The sequence below is a fragment of the Stegostoma tigrinum genome, chromosome 20, assembly GCF_030684315.1.
Source record: "Stegostoma tigrinum isolate sSteTig4 chromosome 20, sSteTig4.hap1, whole genome shotgun sequence".
NCBI lineage: Eukaryota > Metazoa > Chordata > Chondrichthyes > Orectolobiformes > Stegostomatidae > Stegostoma > Stegostoma tigrinum.
This window is the reverse complement of record NC_081373.1, coordinates 16,313,177-16,326,251: the sequence shown is the minus strand read 5'-3', so window position 1 is coordinate 16,326,251 and position 13,075 is coordinate 16,313,177. Positions and strand designations below refer to the sequence as shown.

The window sequence follows — 13,075 nt, the reverse complement described above, 5'->3', positions numbered from 1 at the left end:
ACCTCAACAAACATACATGGCTGTCAGCCTCTGAGCAGGCAACAAGTTGAGACATCCATCTGTTAATATTTAAAAGAAATGGAGCTGTTCCTCCATCCTCTTTCCTCCTGTCATTTAACAGTATATGTTATGTAACAGCTGGGAGCACATAAATGTGACCATTCAAACTGGCTGACCCGAGTTCAGATCAGCTGCTGAGTGTGTAAATATTCCCCTTTATGATGTGTTGATGTTTTGCCTTCTTCAAAATTGCTGATGATTCCAGTGACTCTTTATTTTCCAGAAAATCATGACGTACATGTTTGACTTTGCACATGGCCCCGAGGTAGGTGATGTTTGTGGAATTTCAGAAGTGAAATGGGAGTTGTCAACAGAAGATAGCTAGGCAGGAATAATAATTTGTTTTAAGAGTAACTGATTACCTACTGAGTGACACTATACCTGAATGATTGAATGTAGAGAGGGAAGTGAAATCGGTAAAATGTGTCAGGGACACGCTCTCAATCAGTATGTTTGTACGAGCAATAGTATGAAGCAGATGCAAACCACATTGGAGGGAGAATTCTATATTACAGAAGCCTGTGAATAACGAGAAAACTAGAAACAAAGTAAGTTTGAAGTAGAGAGTATGTGGGATTGAACAGTATAATTTACTGAGAAAATAAGTAGAGGGCTCAATAAGGAAATCAAGGAGTAAAAATGTGGAACAAGCCTTTTAGAAAAGGGGACAGTAAAATAGAATTTATTTCTAACCTTGCAGGATGATCTTTATTATTCCAAAAGCATAGATGTGTAAAATACATTTGTAAAAAATTATTGAAGGTCCAGCATGACTCCTGTCTTTTCAGTTTCTTTTGTCTCTTTCTCTCAATCCCATGTCTGTAGTGGCCCTCTTGCCCCCTCGCTTCCTGTTTGTCAGTCTCAAGCTATTTGTCCTGATGATTCCTGCTTCCTGTTTCACTAAAGCCTATCTGCTTTTTCACTTGTGTTTTTGTATGTGATCAGGATTTTCTGTTTCTTCCCTAATTCTTCAGGAGCATAGTCTGTGGCCTGCAATCATGTTCAGTACACTTTCTCATGTGTTTTATTTTGCTATAGCCTGGGACTGCTCACCGACCATGGCAGTCATACTTTGACTTGGTTGTAGTGGATGCTCGGAAACCACTTTTCTTCAGTGAGGGAACAGTTCTGCGACAAGTGGACACGGTGAGTTGGGGTAGACCTTGATATTAAAGCTTTACTCTTTGTTTTGTTATTAAGAGTGTGGAGTATGAGATGGTGTGAGTTAACAGTGCTGTGATGGCACGGGAATCCTTGATTTGGGTTGGAAGCTTTACAGAGGTACAGGGCACTGGAACAGAACAAATTTCTGGATAGCTTTCTTTAGTTCGTACGTCTCACACTTGTAATTTTTGCTTTATAAAAAGACGCAGTGAGTATAAAGGGTAGGAAATTTACACTAAGCTTTTTGAAGGCAAATCATTAACCTGGTTTGAAAAGTGGCTGGAAACAGTATGGAGATCATGGGTGGGTAATTAATTTAGTTGGCATGACTACTGGTACCCCATAATGAATGTGCTGGATCTCAAATATTCACTGTCTTAATGGCTTAAGGGATGGGATAGAAAAACATGTATTGAAAATTGCTGAAGACAAAGGCAATACTAAACAGTATAAGTTGAAACATAGAATTGCAAAATAAAAATTGATAGATGAAGAAAGGGCGCATCTATAGCTAATGCATTCCTGTATGCTCATGTGAGGTAATTGCCCCTTTGATCTCCAAAAGGGCTGAGCTGGGACTCTAAATGGTGAAAAGCTAGTTTAGCGTCAAAGAAGCCTATGGTAGAGAGGCTTGTAAAATGCTTGAAAGGTGTAAAAAATAATTAAAGGATAATTGAATGGTGGCTTTGATATTTAAAGGATGAGATTGCATGAACTGTTAGAATTTATCTGGAAAAGTGTATTGACTGTCAAGCTCCACTGCTCCTGGAGTCACTGCAAACAGTAATGATTTAGTCAAAGCACGCGAAGCCCCTGATTTACCTGCCTCATGGAATCAAGGAACAGAAAAGGCTGACCAGGTTTCTGTTCTTGCATTTCGATTCATTATAAATAAGAAATTCTGATCACAAGTAACTTTGAACTATCGACAAATGGCTCAACTAGTGATAATTGTAAAACTGCTGCGTATACCTACTGACAGACATATAGTAAAATTTATTTTGTTTTTGGTGGGGGGGGGTGCGGTGGTAGAAGATACCGGATAATTTGGCTCAATAGCATCAGTCGCAAGTGTTCGTTAAAATGTGTTCCTTTCGGCTTGCCAGAACTTACTGTTCTTCAGTCTCCCTTCTCTGGGTCCTTGTGAGAGATGCAGGACGATTGGTGCATTAACCACAAAGTCTTTTAGATATTGGTTGAAGGTAATAACCTCAGCATCTACTGGGAGAAGATAACTGGCTGTCTTTACATTTTGGGTAATTCTTCTATACAGACAGACAGAAACAGCAGTCTGAGGTCTTTTGTCTACCACTCACATCCATGGCTGGTTTACGTAATTAACCAATCAGCTACCCATTGCCTGCAAAATCTCATTCTGCACACCCTCTAGTGCCATGTTATCTGCTAACATTTCTCTCTTCTTTGTCCCAACCCACAAAACGTTTGAACAAAACAGCAGTGTAAATACAATACATGATGAATTTTAGTAATTGCCTTCAAAAGAGCAACGTTTTCCATAGTATGTGACTTTTGAAGTAGTCCACTTTAAAAATTTTTCTATCAAAAATAGAGAAAATACAATGTATTGTCTTTACAGATTGGAGAAGAAATATTTCAGTTTTACAAAATCCTGGTTAAGCCACACTTGGAGTTACTGAGAGTGGTTCTGAGCATTTCACCTTTGGAAATATGTATTGGCCTATATCCCTTGGGATAGGTTTAACAAAATGATACCTGGATTCCAAGGGGTAAATTGTATAGTGAGGTTACAATCCCTAGGCTATGTACCTTGGAATTTAAAAGATGAAGGAATTATTGGATTGAAATTTAAGAAATTAGAGTTGTTACAAAGAAACCATGTCCATTAGCCAATCATGAGGGGACATGGTCTAAAAATCCAAGCCCCACCACTCAGGAATGGAATTAAGAAACAGCTCTACGTACAAAGGATAGTGGAAATTTGAAACTGTCTTCTGAAGATAGTTGATGCTTGATCAGTCACAGTTGAATTTGATAGATTTTTTAATGGACAGTATTAGGGATACGGAGCAAAGATTGAATGGAATGTGATCACAGGTGAGGCATGATCTCCGCGAATGGTGGAACAGACTCAATAGGCTGAATAGTCTCTTCATGTTCCTATAATACTCCAGCTGGAGCACAATCATCATATTTAATTCTGGGCTGTACATCGTTTGAGGCTGACGAGGGTGCAGATAGGATTCACTGGAAAGAGTCTAGGGATGAATGACTTCAGTTATGTGGAGACACTAAGGCCAAAATTACTGTCCTATCTCAAAAAAAAAAGTGAAAGCTGATTTAAATGAGGTGTACAGAAGGAGAAACTGTTTCCACAGTTTCCGTGACCAGAGGTAATTTTAAGGTAGTTGCAAACAGAACCAGAAGGAAAATGAACAGTTTTTTTTCTTACACAGGAAGTTACATAAACTTATTACTTAATAAGCAGAAGTAGGATATTTGGCCCCATGAGTTTGCTCTGCAATTTAGTCAGGGACTGCTCTGTTTGAGTTTCAAATTCCAAATTCCCATCCACTCCTGATTAATCTTTGAATCCCCTGTCTAACAAGAATCCATCCAGTTCTGTCTTAAAAATATTCAGTGAGCCTGCCTATACTGCCTTCTGAGGCAATGTTCCAAATAGAGAGAACCCTCTGGGTCTGTGCTAGATATTTGAAAGAATTATTAGGAGAACCTAAAGAATAAGAAAAAAAATTAGGAATGGATTAGAAGGCCTAGCGAGTTTTGAGTAGATTTGTAGCTCAGGTTGAGGTTCTGGATGTAAGTTTGCTCGCTGAGCTGGAAGGTTTGTTTTCAGACGTTTCGTCACCTAGAATGGTGACGAAACGTCTGAAAATGAACCTTCCAGCTCAGCGAGCAGACTTACATCCATTAGAAGGCCTTTTGAACCTGCTCCACTATTCAAATGATCAAGGCTGACTTTGGGTTTAGGTTCACTTTCACTATCGTACCTGTTTTCTATATCCTTCGGTTCCATTTAGACCAAAAATCTTTTTTATTCCAACAATAGAGCAACCAGATATTCATAGATCATAGAATCCCTACAGTGTGGAAACAGGCCCTTTGGCCCAACAGCCCTCAGGGTATCCCATCCAGACCCGATCCCCTAATCTACACACTCCTGAACACTACGGGCAATTTAGCATGGCCAATTCACCTAGCCTGCACATCTTTGGACTAAGGGAGGAAACCGGAACAAAAAGATACACAACACTAAATGTGAAGAAATGTTGTTACCTTATCCTGAAATTATGCTCACATAGTCAGCTCTCGTCAGCGCTATGTCAGCCCTGTCAAATCCCTTCAGTGTTTCCTATTTCATTTCAATTCTTAACCTTCTAAACTGCCAAAAAATATTCATCCAGTTTACTCTGTTTCTAATCATAGGTCGGCTCTGCTGTCCCGGGGATCAGTCTAGCAAACCAGTGATGGTATATCTGAGGCATTGTCTGTAATACCTGATTTTGAGAGTACGACTGTTTGGCTGTTTTTTTTGACTAGTCTTTGGGGCAGCTCGTGATTTTATCACAAGCCCTCAGAAGTTGGTAAGGAGGACTTTGCTGGGTTAACACAGCTGTGTGTGCAGTAATTGTTTCTGAAACATAGTTTCATGCTAGGTGATTTTTCCAGTTTCATTCCTTCGATTAGACTTCGTGTAGCAGTTCGATAAATTACCCAGTTGTAATGTGTCATTTCGGGGGGCAGTCAAAAGTCAAGCACTTCGCTGTGGCTCTGGATTTGTGTAGTTACATCCCAGGTCCTTATGTTTCTTATTGATCCCCTTTAAAATTGCACTACTTTGTTGATCTTGCATTTCCTACCTTCCAAAACGTAGCACACATCTGTATTAAGATAATAAAGTGTGAAGCTGGATGAACACAGCAGGCCAAGCAGCATCTCAGGAGCACAAAAGCTGACGTTTCGGGCCTAGACCCTTCATCAGAGAGGGGGATGGGGTGAGGGTTCTGGAATAAATAGGGAGAGAGGGGGAGGCGGACCGAAGACGGAGAGAAAAGAAGATAGGTGGAGAGGAGAGTATACGTGGGGAGGTAGGGAGGGGATAGGTCAGTCCAGGGAAGACGGACAGGTCAAGGAGGTGGGATGAGGTTAGTAGGTAGGAGATGGAGGTGCGGCTTGGGGTGGGAGGAAGGGATGGGTGAGAGGAAGAACAGGTTAGGGAGGCAGAGACAGGCTGGGCTGGTTTTGGGATGCAGTGGGGGAGGGGAAGAGCTGGGCTGGTTGTGTGGTGCAGTGGGGGGAGGGGACGAACTGAGCTGGTTTTGGGATGCGGTGGGGGAAGGGGAGATTTTGAAGCTGGTGAAGTCCACATTGATACCATTGGGCTGCAGGGTTCCCAAGCGGAATATGAGTTGCTGTTCCTGCAGCCTTCGGGTGGCATCATTGTGGCACTGCAGGAGGCCCATGATGGACATGTCATCTAAAGAATGGGAGGGGGAGTGGAAATGGTTCGCGACTGGGAGGTGCAGTTGTTTATTGCAAACCGATCGGAGCTGTTCTGCAAAGCGGTCCCCAAGCCTCCGCTTGGTTTCCCCAATGTAGAGGAAGCCACACTGGGTAGAACATTACAGCACAGTACAGACCCTTCGGCCCTCGATGTTGTGCCGACCTGCCATACCAATCTGAAGCCCATCTAACCTACACTATTCCATGTACGTCCATATGCTTGTCCAACGATGACTTAAATGTACCTAAAGTTGGCGAATCTACTACTGTTGCAGGCAAAGCGTTCCTTACCCTTACTACTCTCTGAGTAAAGAAACTACCTCTGACATCTGTCCTATATCTTTCACCCCTCAATTTAAAGCTATGCCCCCTCGTGCTCGCTGTCACCATCCTAGGAAAAAGGCTCTCCCTATCCACCCAGTCTAACCCTCCGATTATCTTATATGCCTCAATTAAGTCACCTCTCAACCTTCTTCTCTTAAACAAAAACAGCCTCAAGTCCCTCAGTTTTTCCTCGTAAGACCTTCCCTCCAGACCAGGCAACATCCTAGTAAATCTCCTCTGCACCCATTCCAAATCTTCCACATCCTTCTTATAATGCAGTGACCAGAACTGTACGCAATACTTCAAGTGCGGCCGCACCAGAGTTTTGTACAGCTGCAGCATAACCTCTTGGTTCCGGAACTCGATCCCTCTATTAATAAAAGCTAAAACACTGTATGCCTTCTTAACAGCCCTGCCAACCTGAGTGGCAGCTTTCAAGGATCTGTGTACATGGACACTGAGATCTCTGCTCGTCTACACTACCAAGAATCTTACCATTAGTCCAGTACTTTGCCTTCCTACCAAAGTGCATCACCTCACACTTGTCCGCATTAAATTCCATTTGCCACCTCTCAGCCCAGCTCTGCAGCTTATCTATGTCTGTCTGTAATCTACAACATCCTTCGTCACTATCCACAACTCCACCGACCTTAGTGTCGTCTGCAAATTTACTAACCCATCCTTCTACGCCCTCATCCAGGTCATTTATAGAAATGATCAACAGCAGTGGACCCAGCACCGACCCTTGCGGTACACCACTAGTAACTGTACTCCAGGATGAACATTTCCCATCAACTACCACCCTCTGTCTTCCTGCAGCAAGCCAATTTCTGATCCAAACTGCTATATCTCCCACAATCCCATTCCTCCGCATTTTGTACATTAGCCTATTGTGGGGAACCTTATCGAACGCCTTGCTGAAAGCCATGTACACGACATCAACCGGTTTACTCTCATCTACCTGTTTGGTCACCTTCTCAAAGAACTCAATAAAGTTTGTGAGGCACAACCTTCCCTTCACAAAACTGTGCTGATTATCCCTAATCAAATTATTTTTTTCTAGATGATTATAAATCCTATCTCCTATAACCTTTTCCAACACTTTACCAACAACTGAAGTAAGGCTCACAGGTCTGTAATTACCAGGGTTGTCTCTACTCCCCTTCTTGAACAGGGGAACCACATTTGCTATCCTCCAGTCATCTGGCACTATTCCTGTAGACAATGACGAGTTAAAGATCAATGCCAAAGGCTCGGCAATCTCCTCCCTGGCTTCCCAGAGGGTCCGAGGATAAATCCCATCCGGCCCAGGGGACTTATCTATTTTCACACTCTGTAGGATTTCTAATACCTCTTCCTTGTGAACCTCAATCCCACCTAGTCTAGTAGCCTGTATCTCAGTATTCTCCTCGACAACATTGTCATTTTCTAGAGTGAATACCGTCGAAAAATATTCATTTAGTGCTTCCCCTATCTCCTCTGACTCCACACACAACTTCCCACTACTATCCTTGATTGGCCCTAATCTTTCTTTCGTCATTCTTTTATCCCTTGTATACCTATAGAAAGCCTTAGGGTTTACCTTGATCCTATCCGCCAACAACTTGTCATGTCTCCTCCTGGCTCTTTTGAGCTCTCTTTAGGTCTTTCCTGGCTACCTTGTAACCCTCAAGCGCCCTAACTGAGCCTTCACATCTCATCCTAACATAAGCCGCCTTCTTCCTCTTGGCCAGAGATTCCACTGACTTTGTAAACCACAGCTCCAGCGCTCTATAGCTTCCTCCCTGCCTGACAGGTACATACTTATCTAGGACACACAGGAGCTTTTCCTTGAATAAGCTCCACGTTTCTAATGTGCCAATTCCCTGCAGTTTCCTTCCCCATCCTATGCTCCCTAAATCTTGCCTAATCTCATCGTAATTGCCTTTCCCCCAGCTATAACGCTTGCCCAGTGGTATGCACCAATCCCTTTCCATCACTAAAGTAAACATAACAGAATTGTGATCGCTATCACCAAAGTGCTCACCTACTTCCAAATCTAACACCTGGCCGGGCTCATTACCCAGTACCAAATCTAATGTGGCTTCACCCCTTGTTGGCCTGTCTACATACTGTGTCAGGAAGCCCTCATGCACACACTGGACAAAAACTGATCCATCTATACTACTCGAACTATAGTGTTCCCAGTCAATATTTGGAAAGTTGAAGTCCCCCATGACAACTACCCTGTCTCTCTCTTTCCTATCGAGAATCATCTTTGCTAAACTTTCCTCTACATGTCTGGGACTATGCGGAGGCCTATAGAAAACTCCCAACAAGGTGACCTCTCCTTTCCTGTTTCTAACCTCAGCCCATACTACCCCAGTTGACGAGTCCCCACACATCCTTTCTGCAACTGTAATACTGTCCTCATATGACAAGCTCTTCATTCTTAGGATCATTGTTGTGATCCTTCTCTGGACCCCAACCAAAGCCAGTACATCCTACCCTGGATATGGGACCAAATGTTGCTTACAATATTGCAAATGCAATCTGACTAAAACTTTATACAGCCTCAGCAGTTTAACCCTGATCTTATATTCTGGTGCGTTCATACTGAAGGCTAACATTGCATGTGCCTTGCCGCCTTCCCAACTGGCAACTGAACCTGCATGTTAAACTTGAGAAGCCTGAATTAAGACTCCCAAGTCTCTTCTTGCATCAGATTTCTGAAGCCTTTCCATGTCTAGGAAATAGTCTCTGCCTGTAATTTTCCTACCAAAATGCACTTGCACTTTCCACATGCCACTATTTTGCCCACTCTCCTAGCTTGTCAAAGTCCTTTTCTGCTTCCTCAACACTACCTGTGTCTCCTTTGTGTCATTTGCAAACTTAGCAACAATGCCCTCAGTTTCTTTGTCTAGGTTGTTAATGTATAAAGTGAGTAGATGTGGTTCCAATACTGACTCCTTCAGAACTCCATTAATCACAGGCTGCCATCCTGAACAAGACCCCTTTATCTTCACCTGCCAGTCAGCCAATCCTCTATCCATCTAAGTATCTTGCCCCTAACATCATGGGCTAATAACTTTATGCAGCAGCCTTCTGTGTGGCACCTTGTCGAAGGACTTCTGGAAATCCAAACAGATCACGTCCACTGGCTACACTTTGAGGTGAGTAATGAACAAGTTTGACGAAGAATTCTGGCAGATTTGTGTAGCATGATTTCCCCTTGACAAAAAGCTGTACTGACTTGACACCATTTTACCATGCGCCTCCAAGTGCTGTACAATCTCACCATTAATGATGGACTGCTAAAAATCTTACTAGTGATCGAGTCAGCCTAACTAGCTGATAATTCCCTGTCTTCCACTTTCTTCCCTTGTTAAACAGTGGTGTTACAAATGTTATTGCAAAACAAAATGTAGGGCATAACATATTTGCATGAGTAGAAGATTGGCTAGTTAACAGGGAAGAGAGAGTAGGAGTAGGAGTAATAAATGAGTCATTTTTCTGATTGGCAAATTATAAAATCTGGCCTGTCACAGGGCTCAACTTTTGGAAATTTATATAAATGAATGGATGTAAGGTGTGGCAGCTAGATTCAGTGATGACACGTACGTATGAAAGTAAATTGTGAAGAGGCCATTAGCAGCTGCAAAGGGATATAAATGAATTGAGTGAGCAAAGATTGTACAAATGCAGTATAGTATAGAAAAGTGTGAAATTGTCCATTTTGGTAGGAAGAATAAAAAAGAAGCATATATCTGAATAATTTGAGATTGCATAGCTCAGAGAAACAAGGGATTACGGTGTCCTCATTAGGTTAGCTTGCAGGTACAACAAGTGATTGGGAAAGCTAATAGAAAGTTATTCAATTCCCCTTGCGATAAATAATATGAAAGTAGGGAGGTTATATTTGAGTTACAGTAGTGATGAGACAACACATTGGAATATTGTGTACAGTGTTGGCCACCTTTATTTAAGAAAATATGCATATACAGATGTATTGGATGCAGAGAAGGTTTATGCAGCAGCCTTCTGTGTGGCACCTTGTCGAAGGACTTCTGGAAATCCAAACAGATCACGTCCACTGGCTACACAGAGAAGGTTTACCCAGAATAATACCTGGAATCAATATTTTGCCCCAGTTTTCAGTGGAGCAAAACTGTCATTCCATTAGTAACACGTGATGCAGAGGTTTTAGAGAGGGAGAAATTTAGAACAATCATCATCACTAGAGAAAAAGTACTGAGCAAACTATTGGGATTGAAGGCAGACAATTTCCCAGGACCTGATGGCTTGTATCATAGGACCTTTTGAAGAAGTGGTAACAGTTTGTGGATCCAGTGGTTATAATATTTTGAAAATTCCTGGATCGTGTGACAAATTCCAATGGATTGGAAAAATGCTAATTTTTGTAATGGAGACAAAGTAGGAAACTGTAGACCAGTTAGTTTAACAAATTGTTGGGAAATTGTAAGAATCCATTATTAAGTAAGTAATAACAGAACATTTTGGAAAGTCAAAACACAACCCTTCAGAGTTGGTATGATTTTATGAAGGATAAACTGTATTTGACTCATATTGAAGTTCTTCGAAGATTTAACAAGCAATGTGATAATGGGGGTCCTGTAGATGCAGTATACCTGGACTTCCAGAAGGCATTTGATAAGGTACATAAAAGTAAGATTACATGGAGTTGAGGGTTATTTGTTAGCTTGGATTGAGAAAGCAGAGAATCGGGATAAATGGGACAACTTCTGGTTGGCAAAATGTAACTAGTCAGGCACCACAGGGTTTGGTCCTTGGGGCCTAACTAGTTACAAGCTGTAGTAATGACTTGGATGCAGGGATAGAAAGAACAATAGCCAAATTTGCAGATGGCACTAAAAGAAGTGGGAAAATAAGTTGCAAGGAAGGAATGAAATTTACAAATACATATGGTTAGATTAAGTGAATTGGCCAAATTTTAACATTTAACATGGATGAATATGAGGATATTCATTTTGGACAAAGGAATAGAAAGGAAACTTATTATCTAAATGGAGAAAAACTTCAGAGTGCTTAAGCGCAGAGGGTGTCCTTGTGTATGAATTGCAGAAAACTAATATGCAGGCACAGCAGGTATTAAGGAAAGCAGGTGGAATTTTGGTATTTGTTGCTACAGGATTAGAATATAATAGTAGGGAGGTGAACATTGGTGAGACTGCACCTGGAGTATTGCATATGATTTTAGTCCTCTTACTTGTATTGCAGGCAGTTCTGAATAGATTACTGAGAGGTGAAGGTCAGATGAGAAATTGAGCACTTTAGAAGAGTGAGAGGAGACCTAATTTAGGTGTTTAACATGCTAAAGGGTTTTGTCAAAGTAGACATAATGAGGATGATTTCTTGTATGAGGCAATCTAGAAAAAGAGGTCATGGTTTTAGCATAGAAGTAGCAAATTTAAAACAGATGAAAAATTACTTCTCTCAAAGGATCATAAATCTGGAATTTACTATCCCAAGTGTGGTGGATGCCAGGGTATTAAGTAAATTTAAGGACAAAATGGGCAGAAGGATGATGGGGATTGGGCAGGAAATTGGGCTGAGACAGAGGTAAATCAACTATGGCAGAGCAGGTTCGAGGGGCTGAATTGCCTACTACTCCTAGTTACATTGTTAATGGCTGGATTATCTTACTGGAAAGGAGTGGGAGGTAACTTAATTGAAACACATGATTTTGTGCATGTGGAAAGGACATTTCCTGTTGTGGAGCATCTGGAACTAGGGGTCACAGTTTAAAAACAAAAGGGTCACCCATTTAAGACAGATAAAGGGAAAGTTTCTCTTGTTGAGGGTCATGAGCCTTTGGAACTCTTTCTGAAATTCCAGTAGAAACAGCATCAGGATATTTTTAAGGCAGAGGAGGCAAGAGTTTTCAAAAGCAAGGGAGTGAAAAGTTGCAAAAAAATATTTTGAGCTCTGCATCCATCAGATGTAAACATTGCATTTTCGCTTTTTCTTTGTGTAGGCAACTGGCCATCTGAAAATTGGGACGCACACAGGACCTCTCCAGCATGGTATTGTGTACTCAGGTGGTAAGTACATCAGCTTTCTCTAGTTTTCTCTTTATTATCTATTGACTCACCTTGTTATGCCCTCAGTCAGGAGAGAGCATTTATCAGACCTTACACTTTAGAATCCTATGTTCTGCCAGTATAGGAACAATATCAGAGTTTTGTGACCATTTCAAATAATTTTTTATTTCCCTGCCTTCCAAACCAGGGTGCTGAGCTCCGAAGTTTTCCCAAGCTGAGATCAACTGACTTAGCACCCATTATAGTGTGTGGACTTGAGTAAGAAATCTTCACCTGGAGGAGAACTAGTCCTGGGGCCAGGTGGGAACTGTTATCCTAATCAAGAGTGGGAAAGATGGTGGTAGATAGACGCAGGGTTATGTATGTTGGAGGCGGTGGGGGGGGGGGGGGGGGGGGGGAGATGGCGGTGAGGGGAGCAGGAGGGATGTTGAGGCTGAAGCTGTCATGGGTGTGGGCTAGTTAATGTGTCCAGGCACGCCTTCCCTAGTCTCCCCTTTACCACAAACCAGAGGCAATGTTCCTACGGATCCTAAAGATCAGGAATGAAAAAGAGGTCACATGATTTTTGTTGCATGCTTTTCAGGTTCCTCAGATATTATGGGTGATCTGCTGGGAACGAAAGGCAAAGACATTTTGTATATCGGTGATCACATCTTTGGTGATATTTTGAAATCGAAGAAGCGACAGGGCTGGAGAACATTTCTGGTCATCCCAGAGCTAGCACAAGAGCTACATGTCTGGACTGACAAAAGCAGTAAGCGTTTAGTGCTGACTGATATGCATTGTTTACAACTTCTCAGGTGTTTTCTCAGATCCAAATTCCTCAAAGGTGTCTCAAAGTCTAGTATCTATTCCTGTTTCCATTCTTACTCCTCAGCAGTGTGAAGAAGTGACATAGAATCATAGAGATATACAGCTCGGAAACCAGACCCTTTGGTCCAACTCATCTGTCGACCAGATTT

The 13,075-nt window shown here is 42.0% G+C and overlaps 1 protein-coding gene across 4 annotated transcripts in view; it reads left to right on the top strand.

The window, feature by feature from the left end:
• The window catches only part of nt5c2a (5'-nucleotidase, cytosolic IIa), an 83,716-nt gene that overhangs the window by 61,632 nt on the left and 9,009 nt on the right, over window positions 1-13,075 (top strand). For all 4 annotated transcript variants that reach the window (XM_048550793.2, XM_048550795.2, XM_048550792.2 and 1 more), the window contains 4 exons: window positions 284-325; window positions 1,099-1,206; window positions 12,047-12,113; window positions 12,697-12,867. In XM_048550793.2, the coding sequence (XP_048406750.2) occupies window positions 284-325; window positions 1,099-1,206; window positions 12,047-12,113; window positions 12,697-12,867 (388 nt within the window). The remainder of the gene's footprint in view (window positions 1-283; window positions 326-1,098; window positions 1,207-12,046; window positions 12,114-12,696; window positions 12,868-13,075) is intronic.